Genomic DNA, 12,721 nt, shown 5'->3' with positions numbered 1-12,721 from the left:
CATATGTACATCGTTCCCTCCTCTAGTAGAAATCAGCGTCTCTACCGCCATCCTAAAGCTCATATCTCGCGAGTTCTGTAAGATGTGAAGTAAATGAAAACCGCAGCGTAATATTAGTTTTCTCACAGTCCATATTGTCTCGAGGATATGATATCTGACCCGTTTCCTACTCTCGAATATTGTTGGTCGCCGGTGTCGGCTAGCTGGTTCAGCAGTGGTTCCCGGCGGGCAGTGGACCACGATCTTCTGTCCATTCGGAACTCACACTAACCACATAAATCCAACCTTGGATTCATACCATTAGGTATCTATCTCGTTTTGTTTCACATTAATTACTGCCTATGGACTTATTTAATTAGGTTGCAATGGCGAATTCAAAGTAAGTCAACCATCTCTTGTCGGAACACATGTATTTTCTACATTCATTCTTTCTTATGTGGGACACGGCTTTTGACTAGTGAGTCGACGGCAGGTACGAATATGTTAAGGCATTCGAACAGCCGGATGCCTTACTCCCAAACACATGGATCGTGATCCGAATAGATGGGAGAGGTTTTCACAAGTTAGTTTTTCCTTCTCTGTTTTATTCTAATTCCTCTGGTTTTTCCGCTATTACTTTTCGTCCATGATGGGCCGATACTTCTTTCGGATGCAAGCTGTTTCCATCCATATCGGGCTCTTCTTTTCTATGCTGTGAACCAGGCCTGTGTCACTCAAACCCATTCTGTCGTTTTTCTGTTAAATTACTTTATACCCATTCTATATCGGTGAGTGTTCTCAAGAGACGCCCTATATTGACTTTTTCCCACAAGGCTATCCGACAAATACCACTTCGAGAAACCCAACGATCCCCGCGCGCTGAATCTCATGAACGCCGCGGCCGTCGAAGTTATGAAGGACCTTCCGGATCTGAGTATCGCGTATGGTGTTAGCGATGAGTATAGGTCCGCTGACCCTCTCGCTTTTTGGAGACGTTTTGGAGATGTTACTGACCTGAGAGGGGGGCGTCTGCAGCTTCGTCTTCCACCCGAGCTGTCAGCTGTTTGAGCGGAGGAGTGCGTAAGTAGACTCTTTTTTCTACGTTGATATTCTATTTTAGTACTTGTTTATGGATCAGATATATGACTAGTATATGGGTTCGAGAGTTTCATTTAATGAAGACTATTCCTGACATGACATCCAGAAAACTCGTCACCACCATCGTGTCGACCTTCACGGCCCATTACATATACAACTGGCCGAAATTCTTTCCCGATACACCTCTCGAGCCGCCGCATCTGCCCACCTTCGACGGTCGAGCGGTGACGTATCCGAGCACGAGGAATTTGAGGGATTATATGAGCTGGAGACAGGTCGATTGTGCGTTTGTTTATCTTAACCAGTTGCTTCCATTTTGACCCGTCTCTCTTGAATCTTTGTCAAGGGATCCGTGCTTACAGCTAGGATGACAGGTCACATTAACAACCTCTACAACACGACATTTTGGATGATGGTTCTACGCGGCGGGATGAGTAATACCGATGCAGAGAGGGAGCTGCAGGTACTGTACTTTCTTATCCTTAGCACCCAAGCCGACAAATCTGACATTGGATGGGAAAAAGGGAACGGTATCTTCAGACAAGAACGAAATCCTGTTCAAGAGGTTTGGCATAAATTACAACAACGAGCCGGAGATGTACAAGAAGGGGAGCGTAGTATATCGCCAGGTGCGTCCCCTTTCTCCCTTCCCCCAACTAATGTTAAGGGCACATTATCTGATTCCGCACGGATAGTATCAATTAGAAGAGCCCAAGAAGGGAGGCCAAACCCAGGAAGGAGAGACCCCATCAATACCAGAGAAGGAGATCTCAAAGTCGCAACAGGAAAAGCTGCGCAAGCTACGACGCAAGGCAAAAGTTGTCGTGGAACACGTCGATATCGTCAAAGACGACTTCTGGGAACAGAGGCCGTGGATCCTTTCAAATAAACCCGGCAAGCTGCCGGTACAAGAGAGTTGATGATGATATGAATGATATCTATTTATTTGCAGCAAACAATTAAATAATCCACGGTTTACTTTTGCTATGGGGTATCTTATGCTATGTACTGTTACCATATAACCCAAAGTCTAGATAGAGGATTCGGTTAGGCGATGTCAGGGATTTACGATGTACGTCGTGATGGAAGAAAAGTTGCACGGTATATCCAATCCAACATGGAGGTCAGGACTCAGTCCTCTCTTTTGCGCTTCGTCGATTTCTCCTTCTCTTTCTCTTTGGTGGTTTCTGCGGAGCTCTTCTTGTATTTATCTTTCTTCTCCCGTTTCTCCTTCTTCTCCTTGTTCTTTTTACGCTTCTCCTTCTCTGCCACGAGCGAATCTTCTCTGTTACTAGCAGATTCCGTCTGTTCCTGTTCCGTTGAAGGTGGAGTCGGGTAGTCCTGTACATTCAGAGGCTCTTCTTTGCGTCGTTTCTTCTCCTTCTTTTCCTTCTTTCGTTCCTCGCAAGATGCCCTCTTGGCGTCATCGCTATCGCTCGTTGCTTCCCGATCCCTCTTCTTCTTCTTTTCTTTCTTGTCCTTCTTATCCTTCTTGGCGCTCTTCTCCTTCTTCTTCCTCTCTCGTCGCTCCTCCTTGGTTTCCGCGGGTTTCGTCGAGACCTCTGCATCGGGAAGTTGTTCGGAACCGTCCTTCTCCTCCTCCTTCATCTTGCGCTTCTTCCGTTTCTCTTCCTTTCTCCGTTTCCGTGCCTCTTCTGATTCCTCCTCTTCATCATCGTCGTCATCCCGCTTCCTCTTCGATTTCGACTTCTTCTCCTTCTCCTCTTCGGCCTTCTTCTCCTCCTCATCCTTCTTATCAATCGTCCCCGGCAACCCCTCTCCCCTCACAAAGAACTTATACAACTCACTCTTCCCCCTCGCCAACGAATTCCCCTCGGGCCCGCTATTCTTACTCCCATCCTGACCCACCCCTCTCAGCGCCTCCTCGAACCCCCTCAGCCACCACTGGTTCGTGGCCGGGTCCTTGGTGTTCTGCTTGCCCACGCCGTGGTTGTTCTGCTTGCGCGAGATGAGGATGGGCCGCGTGAGGCCCAGGCCGCCGTGGGGGCCGCCGGGGCGGCGGTTGGGGTTGAGGGGGTTGCCGGGGCCGGACCAGCCGTGGCGGATGAGGTAGGCTTGGGCGTCCATCTAGGTAGATTTGGTGGTTTGGTTCTGGGTGTGTCCGCAGAGGAGGAGGGGGGGAAGAGAGGAGGTAGAGACGAAGGGTGGCGCCGGATCAGATGGGACTGACTGACTGAAGGAGTCAGGTGGGTGGATTTCGCGGAGGGAAGGGGGGAGGAGAGAGAAGGGGGGCTATAGACAAACCCGCGCAGTGAGCGGTGGTCGGGTTTGCAGCAAAGGTTGAAAAGAGGAAAAGGAGCGCTTTAGACAAGATAAAAAATTAACCCAGAAGCATCGATGGCATTTTATTTATCTATCATCTCCCTCTTTTTGGAGTTGTATAAAAAAATTATAATCGGGGACGCGGTGGTTGGCTGCGGTTTGGGGAAAACCGACCGTCAAAAAAAGGTAAAAAATGTTGTCGCGATCTTATCGCGGGCGGTGAAGTGACAGCGACTCAAAAGGGGGCAAGGGCAAAAAGCGATAGTCGCGCCCGGGATCGAACCGGGAACCATCTCGGATCAGGTGCTCACTGATGTGAACGAGATATCATAACCATTAGACCACGCGACTTGATCGTCAGGCTTCTCACCTCAGAGAACTTATCAGGCAAAACGGCAGCTTTTTTACCGAATCGATTCTATCAATATGCGCAAGTACTGTGTCTGTAGTAGGCGCCCAGTATCTAATCCTCAAAATAATACTTGAAACAGTAGAATGCTATTTCCTATCCAATCTATCTTATAACTTAATGCATCGTATATACATGTCAAAAGATCGACCACCAAATTTAATGGAGGCATAAACGTCGTAGCCAGATCATGAATATAGATAATATAACATGCCTCCCTGCACAATAATACAACAAAAGCATCAACATCGGCATCAATTTTACATAGTCCTGCATTTCAAAACCGCGGAAGAACATAGAGCCAACTTAGTTCTCGGAAGGCGTGACCAAAACAGCAGGTCCCTGATGCTCCATGGTCATCGTACGGGTCAAGTCCTCGTTCAACCCACTGGCCTGCTGTCTCTGGGCCTTATGCCAACGCTTGCCGGACACCGTTGAATCCCACGGCTTCTTGGGTTCCACGTCAAAAGCCGTCGAGGCGAGGGAAGGTGAAGGGACCTGTAGGTGGTTCTGCGACTGCGACTGCGACGGCGGGCGAAGCGTGTCTGCGGCAGAAACCTTGTCACCTTCGACCGGCACCGGTCTTGCGTGGTGGTGGTGGTGGTGGTGATGGTGGGTGGCTGCCATTTTCAGGGAGCCTAATTCCCGGATATGCCTGGTGAGCTTTGGGAATTTGGTTCGCATCTTCTTGGGCTTCAGCGGGGTTGGTTCTGGCGGTGGTGGTGGTTTCTCGGGCTGCGCAAAGGCGAACCCCAGCCAGCGGAAGGGGAGGATGAAGATCGAAACGGTGTGGTTCTTGAGATCGTTCGATGATAGACTCCAGAGGTTCTTGGTGGGTTTCTCCGGAGGGCTGGAACTCTCCGTCTGGTCCTTTGCGTTATTCTTGGAAGACCTCTCCCGGCCTTTGTCGACGAATAGCGATTTCGGAGGTGATATCATGAACCATGATAGGAGGAGGATGTACTCCAATGTGACCAGAGGGATCCAGAAAATCAGAAGCAGTGTCCTCGTGGTCGCCAATGCCACCTTGCTCATCTTGACAACGACACGGATTGAAAACTTGAGAGGGTTAAAGTAGCGGACCTTCCGTTGTTTCCTCAACTCCCTTTCCCTCGCATACTTGACCCTCTGAGCTCGTGACAAAGCCGCTTGTTCGCTGTCTTTAGGTTTAACACCAGCGGTCTCCTGCAGAAGATAGGGATCCGGAGTAGCGTTTGAAAACAAAAATCGGATCCTTCGGTAGGCGTTTTCGATCTCAGAGACGGGAAACGACACGGTGACCGCTTCTAAGAGGAACAGAGCGTAAACCCAGTGGCTACTCTTTCGCTGTGCCTTTTTAACCGGAGGCTGACGGGCCAGTCTATCTGCGAATAGGGCGTCTGCGGTCTCTCTCCAGTCCTGTCTGTTATGGTTCTTCATGAGTTCTCGCAAGCTGTACGTGATATCCGAGCTGAACTTTTCCCACGCGTCGATGATTGTCTGCAGGTTGAACACCAAGAGGATTGTGACGACAGTAATTGACGGCAGGGTGATGGCGAATGCACTCATAGGAAGCGTCCCGGGGATAAGTGTCTGCATCCCAAATATGCTGGTGCAAAAGGACAGTGGAAGAAAGAGCAACGTAATGTACGTCAGCAACCGAATATTGTCACCCTGCCTCACAGTTGTGCGGCTGTCGAACAGGGAAGATGCGCCGAACAGGCCATCGCGCAGGTCTCGGACCTCGCTGCTTTTCTTCCTTACCCACAGGAGCTTCTCGTTAAGCTTTTCAATCGCGGCATCTATGGACCTGGTCGATGATTCCCAGTCCTCTGCGGACATCCGGCCATCATTCAGGCAAGGGAGAGAGTTCTGCCGGAATTCATACCAGGTATCTATTGTAGCCGATAGCGCATCGTCAAACATCTTGTACGCTTGAAGAGCCCAGAAATACGTCTTCGATCGCGAAAACTGCGGGTCATCGGACAGGAGATCGGGGTTCTCCTCCGAAAATATGATCTGAGAAGGAGAGTCTATCTGGGCATCAACGGCATCAATGGCTATCTGCCAGCGCAGTTGCACATGATGCATGGTGACCATTATCCACGACAGGAAAATGGCACTTGGCGTCCAACTATCCAATCTGCTCCCGTCGGGGTTGACGAACAGTGTGCTCCTTCCGGCTCCCGTGATGTAGGGTCCGACGAAGTACTTCTCTGCGAGCTGGTAGCATGTATACACCTCATCTCCGAAACCCACAAGAATGAAAGACAACTGCTCCTCGTAAATGTATCGGCTGCGCTGGGCCAACCCAGGACCGAAAGCAGCTGAACGTCGGAGCCCTCGAAAGTCCTTGACAGCGAGGTCCTTGTCCATGTATGTTTGAGGAACAAAATAGAAAGCAAAATGGTATTCAAAAAGATAGGCATTTGGGCTCTGCAGCGATATAGTCAGTACCTATACATACCGGTTTTCCGAGAAAGAACGCATACAGTACTACCAATCCCGAAGAGACTGGCCCTGCCATAGTTGGTGAAGCTCAAATATCTCTCTAAAAAGGGCGCGATCTTTGACAGGTTTACCCTAAGATGTACCCGTCAGAGCAATGTCCAGACCACTAGACGGTGGTGCAAAAAGAACTACTTACCTGGGAGTCGACCCCAAGACTATAGAAGCCACAATGGGAGATAGATCTACTATCCGAAGTATACGGGACAATGCCGTACCGTTATACGACGACGCGGTGCCATCTTGCCTGTCGTCCAGCCGCGTTCCAATGGCATCCCATAGAGAAGCGTGGTTCAGCACACCCTCAGTAGACTCCCACCTTGAGACGGGCCCGTCGTCGTTGAAATCCTCGCAGAGCACCTGCGACCGTGAAGCTTCGTTCAGGGACGCCTTCGCCAGGAAGGCAGACAGCTTCGGATACGCGGCGCGATACGACCAGGTATTCCATGGCCGGGTCGGACTCAGCAGCTGCTCGATCGACAGGCCCTTGCGCCAGTAGTACGACCTGAGCAGGTCGTCGTCATGGTACGACAGGATCTCGTTCTGCCAGACGCGCTTCTGCTCCTCCTCCTTGGTGATCTGGTTCTGCTGCTGGATCTGCAGCGCTGAGACGGCCGACGGGCGTCGCGACGGCGGTTGCTGGGGCGGCTGTTGATACTGCTGCTGATGTGGCAGCGGGTGTTGTATCATGCCCCGGAGGAGCTCCAACTCGCGCTTCTGTGCCACCAGCAGCTCCGTCTGCTTGACCAACAGCCTCAGCACCGCGGACGAGTCGGACTGGTCTTTGTCCTGGGGCAAGGAAGGCGTAGAGTGCTCCGAGTCGCTATGGAAGCTCCAGCTTCTGGCGCCAGGGACGCGGAGTCGTTCTTCCTGCGCCATTTCCATTACCACGGCCGCTTCTCTCGAGGACGAAATACGCAGTATTTTTGCCTATGGAAGAGACGGTATTGTTTTTCGTGATGATCTGTTTTCTGGAAACCATTCGGAAGGAGCTTAGAGGAAGACACCAGCAACATCCAGACTCAGAGGTCCCCCCATGTTGTCATCGAGCGGACACGCGAAAAAAAAGTTCCTCAGGCAGATCCAACCTCCAGAGATAACATTTTCCCGGCATTTACCATGGAGATGACAAGGCGGGCTCGGCACGTCTTTTGGGTCGCTGTTCAGAGCGAGAACGAGGCTGACCGCCGAGGTCGTTTCTTTGGCCCATGACGAACCGCACTTGTCGAGTCCGTCTTTCGCGCCGTCCGACGGCCTGCAGGGCCTAAGCAATACTTTTAGATTGATATATTCCGGTCACGTGTTGCATACGATCTTTGGACTTTCCAATACTAAAAACAGTTAGGAAGAAACTGTATGTAACAAGACAGGATATGAAAAAGAATCTGGATGTCACTGTTTAAGCCCACTTCGAACCCTGTTGGAATTGTGATGACAGTGACCCTACAGTTATATCCCTCAATACACCAATTATGTCAGACCCTTTATGTGCTGACTATTTTTGCTGGATAATCATGGGGGGAGGGCATCTTGTAGATCAGTGATGTGGCGGTCAGTGTGTACACAACACTGTAGTTAAAGAAAGGCCCTTGAATCTCAACTAACATTTAGGCAAGCCTGGCCCCTGGAACCAGTAATCTCTCGGGCACTAACACCGCATCGAGCAGCCAAGACGCCAAGGAGTACAGCTAAATCCCTCTAAGCGAGTCCTCTATTCCAAAAACATATAAGATCTCCTTGTCTGCCCAGCCTCCTCGGGGCGGGATACATCGTTTCCTTTATATTCTACAAAATTCGATGTTTTTTTGATAACATATTAGCAAAGAACATACTTCGGAATGATAACTCAGTTTTGCTGAGAAGTGAAAAAAAAAGATGTCATATCCGACTCCCATAACCGCAATCTATATGTAAACCTAGAGCGAAAAAGGAAATATATGCATGTATGTATGTACAAGATCTATGCCGTATATAACAAAGCAACATGCAATAAACAATCGAAAACAAGCTTCTTAAAAGAAACTTCGCGCATTGCTGATTTGCCCAGTCTCTTTCAATCCGAGAAATAATATGACTTTTTGTATGTACCTTCCATTTCATAATTATCGTATGATATAAACCTCAGTCCGTGATTCAGATTGTTGGTAGAAAGAGCGTTCGCTGCAATCAATAAGGCTTGAACCGCTCTTTCTCCTTCTGCTTCTTCTTCTTCTCTTTCGTTCCAGACGACGGCTTGGACGAGGGAGTTTGAGCGTTGGATTCTTTTTCCTCATCTCCTTCTCCGCTTTCTTCGGCGGGTTTCCAGGCCCGCACAAAACCGTCTTCTCCGCAGGTGAATACTGTCCGTGACTGTAGTTAACGTTAGTGGCTGGCTCCTTTAAGTATAGGAGTCATGAGTAGCATACCTGCTCGTCGAGATACACTGAGCGGACAATCTCCTCGCCATGAGCTCCAGGCAGGCGCCAGATATCGCTCTGGTCGAACCGCCATGTTGGACGCGCCACAAGAGGCACTAAGTCGAGTCTTTGCTCGCTGTATCTCAACAAGTTAGCTCTGACACTGTTGTTAGGTGGATCGTGATCAACCACATACGTCGTGTTTCCAGCCGCAAGATACGACCCCTGGCTGCCACCAAGTATCTGGACGACATACTCACAGCTCAAAGGCTGTCTCAGGTCACCGAACTGGAGTGGGCTGGGTGGCTCTGATCTTTCGTCCTCCGGGTCCGTGGCCGGGTAGATAGAGAAGACTTCATCGTGACTGAGCGCGTAGATCGCCTGCTCGGACAAAAACCCCGCGTGATGTATCGAGCCGTGATTGATCACCTGCCGGAGGGTATCATCTTCATCGATGATAGTTGTATCGTAGACGTTGACCAGGCCATCGGTGCTGCCGGACAGCAGGATGTTGTTACGAGTCGGGTGATACTGGAGCTGTATGGCGAGAATGCGCAGAAAGGAAATGCGCGTAACGTCTTAGCTTAATGCATACACCCAGGCAACTTTCTTTTGTCGATTGTGAGTCGAAAGGGACTCCTCACCTCGGTTACATCGTCATTGTGACTCTCGACATATTGCTGGCGGACTTGTTTGGGCGATCTGATGTCCCTGCTCGTTCTGTTAGCGGCTATGGCCGTTCTCAGGTATCTACTTTGAAACAATCTACAACGCAACCGGCTGTTATCACTGCAGGCTGGAGGTGCATAAAACACAGGTCACATAGATATGACAAATCTATATATCAATAGTTTATAGCGCATTCACAAAACACTTTTTCATGTCCGTATGCAAGTCTGGTCCGTACTGCATGTACTAAAGGTCTTCTCTGACCATCATATCTCCAGAGAAGAAAGATGGCATCACATGAATAAATGGGAAAAAGAGAGGAGACCTACCAAATCGCGACAGTAGCAAGAGAGGATACGAGCTCTGTTCCCGCAACAACACTGTTCGTTTCCGCATTGCAGGCAAGTGAAAGGACGGCAGCATTTTTGGCTAAGCGGAACAGATTATCAGCACATCCATATCAAAATCTATATACAGATTAGGGAAAGGATCTCCTTTGCAGGACTGCAGCGCATGCACGAAGAGAAGCTGAAAGGGCATAAAATCAGCGGCTAATAATCACAACTTACCAGTCTCCATCTCCAGAGCTGGACTGCCTGACCCGCGGGCGTCCCAAAGCCTCACTTTACCATCCCTCCCACTAGTGGCCAACAGCTGTTGCCCGGTGCCGGCCGCGCTTCCATACTCTCTCAGACAAGTGACTCCTTTGTGCGTCTTTGCTACATTGAGCAGCTTCAAGCTCGATGCGTCAAGTAGGCGTAGGGAGTCATCCGAGGAAATGGTGGCGAACGACCCTGGAGATGCTGGGCAAATGGAGTAGATGTAGCTGCCAGAAGGGAGGGAGAGGGAGGACGACGAAGTGGCTTTGAGGGTGTGCATGGCTTGATTTTTTTTTTTTCTGAGATCTCCACCTACCGCAGAACTCACCTTCTCTTAACTAGCCTGAGTAGAATCGTAGCTAGACCGGACCTCAAAATCAAGTAAGTGCCTCTTTTTGGTTTGCCCGTCTTCAAAGAAAAAAAAAGTTGATGCAGGTGCTGTCTTGGCGCAGTCGTATCCAGACGTGAAATGACTGTTACGCGCAGGCAGGGCACTTTCGAATGTGTTCCTTTCAAACAAAGCAAAATGAAATGTACAGGTGCGTGGGATTTCTGGGCGTAATCTTCGATGGTGAGGGCTCAGTCACTAGTTCTGGAGTTCTGAGATCCGAGCACGGGGGCAAACTCGGGACCGGGGCAGATCGCAGAACCAAAAATTTGATCTTCCGTCCGTGCGTCGACGCTGGACACACTCCATCAGCTTCACGCTAGCAGCACATTGTTTTTTCTTTTCCTCCCAGCAACATGTGTTATTATTATTGTTATTATTATTATTGCCCTGCAATATAGCTGGGAGACAACCTGCAGCTCAAGAGCGTATCTGTACCTGCGTGGCTTTATCATCTCACCATGTGAGGATGGAGGCCCTGGCTTGCTCGTGTCTGAGTCGTCGGGTTGCGGAGCAAAAGTCCGTCCCAGACAAGAGACGCACGCAGTTCGAGCCTTCAACCTCAGGAGGATCGAGACCGCGTGCATGCTCCGTCTTTTCCGCGGCAGCCATAATGATGATGAAGGTTGCATTAGGCATGCATTAAAAGACGCCTGTATAGCGTGCTACGCGAGTGCGCGAACAGGCAGTTGGTAGGCCACAAGGTTTCAAGCTTCGAGCTTCTGCGGGGGTTTACTCGAGTCAGTCACGCTCGAGTTTAGGCGAACCGACTCCCTGGGTCCGCAGTTTCCGGCGGGCGGGATCATCTTTCATCACAGTTGGTCTCATCACCGTACGCAGTAGAGGGGCCTCGATCGCCTCTCTTGCCTATTAATAATGTGAAATGTCCGATGCGGATGGCAGAAGGGGCACTCCAGCTGTGCCTGCGGGCTGCTCCAGAATAAGGGTTGCGATCGCAACACTGAAAAAGCTTGGGCACTCGAGATTCACAATCTCGAAGGTGATTTCCCCAGCCGCTGATTATATCTCAACCCGGATGGTGGTACACACCAGATGCACGATGTTCCATTATTATCTCTATCCATGGCCATGGTCCACGGGACCCGGGTATCTGGGTAGCTCTGCTGAGGGCGGGGTCTCGGCCGCCTGGTTGACGCACCTACTAGCGCTGAAGCTGAATGTTAGCGGTCATTTGTCCGTCAAGGGAACCCAGTCCAGGCCGCAGTTTCGGCCACTGCTGGAAGCGATGCCACGTACATACCTGGGAGGCTGACTTGTCTGGTACGGTTTTGAATGTTGAAATGATGCCTGGAAGACAGAGTCTCCTCGTCATATTTCATCACAGAATAGATAACTTTGTCAATACCTATGGCGAACATTTTTTGCCTTTCATGTTCAGCTTTCAGAGCAATGATGGCAGACGAAGCCGCTAAGATCCAGGGAAGGCCGCTAGGTGCTTGGTTCTTTTGCATCCTCACCGGTCGATAATATATCCGTAGAGTGCAGAGTCAGGCCCATGTAACCGTGGTGCGGGGCAATGAGACATGTCGATTGCTCCAGACACCAAAGAAGACCTGGGGTCCAGCGGCCGTTCTCTGACAGGCATTGTGTTGTGTTGGTTTCGACGTACGGAGTAATCGTCCGTGACGATGGAGCTAGGGCCGAGCCGCTGCGGCCTAGAAAAATTAGGCACGGTAGGAACTCCAAGAGCAGGGTAATCATGACTACCTAGGTACACCGTGAACTTGACCTCCACCTTAAAGGTGTCGAATAAATGGAGGCCGCTGTCATGGGCATCGGGCGGGGCTTAAGGTTAGAAGTATGATGCGCATAGTACTGCGTAAGAATTACTTGTGCCTACATGTGGATCTTGCCGAACTATGTTACTTTTATGTTAACGTTTTCGGATGCTTAAAGCAATAATGCAAAGGCTGTCCCAAGTTTCAGGAAGATGCACGGGAAGCACTGACATTCAATTATTCAAATGTTGACGCTCGGGCCATATCATCTGCGGAGCAGGGTACAATCTCCGGAGTCCGTACGGTGCTTAGTGCTTCCGTAGACGGGGCATCGTCCACATTTCAACGTCTGATAGTGGTGCTGTCTGTGGTGGTCGTTGATACACGATAGGCACAGACGCACAGAACACTTGTGCATCAAGCCAGAAGCACCTGACAAGGTGTGCTCCCTGACCCGCCTCGGCTAGAAGCGTGTCCAAGGAAGCAGATCCTTGGCCGGATGATCCAGCATGATGGGGAAGACGTCCGCATCCGCTCCACTGTTCAAGTACCGTATAACACAGCAGGCGCAGCACGCTGAACGGCGCACTGCGATTCCAAATCGTCCACAAGTCTGGGAGAGGATCGTCCGTGTCGAGGCGGTCTGCGTAATTAGGTGCAGCCTCATCGGAACC

The 12,721-nt window shown here is 50.3% G+C and overlaps 4 protein-coding genes and 1 non-coding gene across 5 annotated transcripts; 1 reads left to right on the top strand and 4 right to left on the bottom strand.

Moving 5' to 3' along the window:
- Window positions 1–365: 365 nt before the first annotated feature.
- On the top strand, window positions 366–1,997 carry VTN00DRAFT_9223 (uncharacterized protein; the record flags this gene model as incomplete). The annotated part of the gene is made up of 8 exons (XM_069436160.1): window positions 366–379; window positions 473–562; window positions 813–944; window positions 1,015–1,059; window positions 1,184–1,359; window positions 1,452–1,540; window positions 1,602–1,706; window positions 1,773–1,997. The coding sequence occupies 8 exons, from the start codon at window positions 366–368 to the stop codon at window positions 1,995–1,997; spliced, it is 876 nt and encodes a 291-aa protein (XP_069284808.1).
- Window positions 1,998–2,208: 211 nt separating this feature from the next.
- VTN00DRAFT_9222 (uncharacterized protein) lies at window positions 2,209–3,165 on the bottom strand (the record flags this gene model as incomplete). The annotated part of the gene is made up of 1 exon (XM_069436159.1): window positions 2,209–3,165. One exon carries the CDS (start codon window positions 3,163–3,165, stop codon window positions 2,209–2,211), a length of 957 nt encoding a protein of 318 aa, XP_069284807.1.
- A 457-nt stretch (window positions 3,166–3,622) lies between these two features.
- VTN00DRAFT_t169 lies at window positions 3,623–3,711 on the bottom strand. The gene has a single exon. It is a non-coding gene; the product is annotated as a tRNA-Val (tRNA).
- Window positions 3,712–4,075: 364 nt separating this feature from the next.
- VTN00DRAFT_9221 (uncharacterized protein) lies at window positions 4,076–7,135 on the bottom strand (the record flags this gene model as incomplete). Its single annotated transcript, XM_069436158.1, has 3 exons — window positions 4,076–6,184; window positions 6,241–6,331; window positions 6,396–7,135. The coding sequence occupies 3 exons, from the start codon at window positions 7,133–7,135 to the stop codon at window positions 4,076–4,078; spliced, it is 2,940 nt and encodes a 979-aa protein (XP_069284806.1).
- Window positions 7,136–8,422: 1,287 nt separating this feature from the next.
- On the bottom strand, window positions 8,423–10,200 carry VTN00DRAFT_9220 (uncharacterized protein; the record flags this gene model as incomplete). Its single annotated transcript, XM_069436157.1, has 6 exons — window positions 8,423–8,605; window positions 8,662–8,788; window positions 8,849–9,189; window positions 9,297–9,363; window positions 9,651–9,750; window positions 9,891–10,200. 6 exons carry the CDS (start codon window positions 10,198–10,200, stop codon window positions 8,423–8,425), a joined length of 1,128 nt encoding a protein of 375 aa, XP_069284805.1.
- Between the last annotated feature and the right edge of the window lie 2,521 nt (window positions 10,201–12,721).

The sequence above is a fragment of the Thermoascus crustaceus genome (assembly GCF_041956765.1).
Source record: "Thermoascus crustaceus strain CBS 181.67 unplaced genomic scaffold VTN00scaffold_7, whole genome shotgun sequence".
Taxonomy (NCBI): domain Eukaryota; kingdom Fungi; phylum Ascomycota; class Eurotiomycetes; order Eurotiales; family Thermoascaceae; genus Thermoascus; species Thermoascus crustaceus.
The sequence above is the reverse complement of the archived record's forward strand: the minus strand, read 5'-3'. Positions and strand labels throughout refer to the sequence as shown.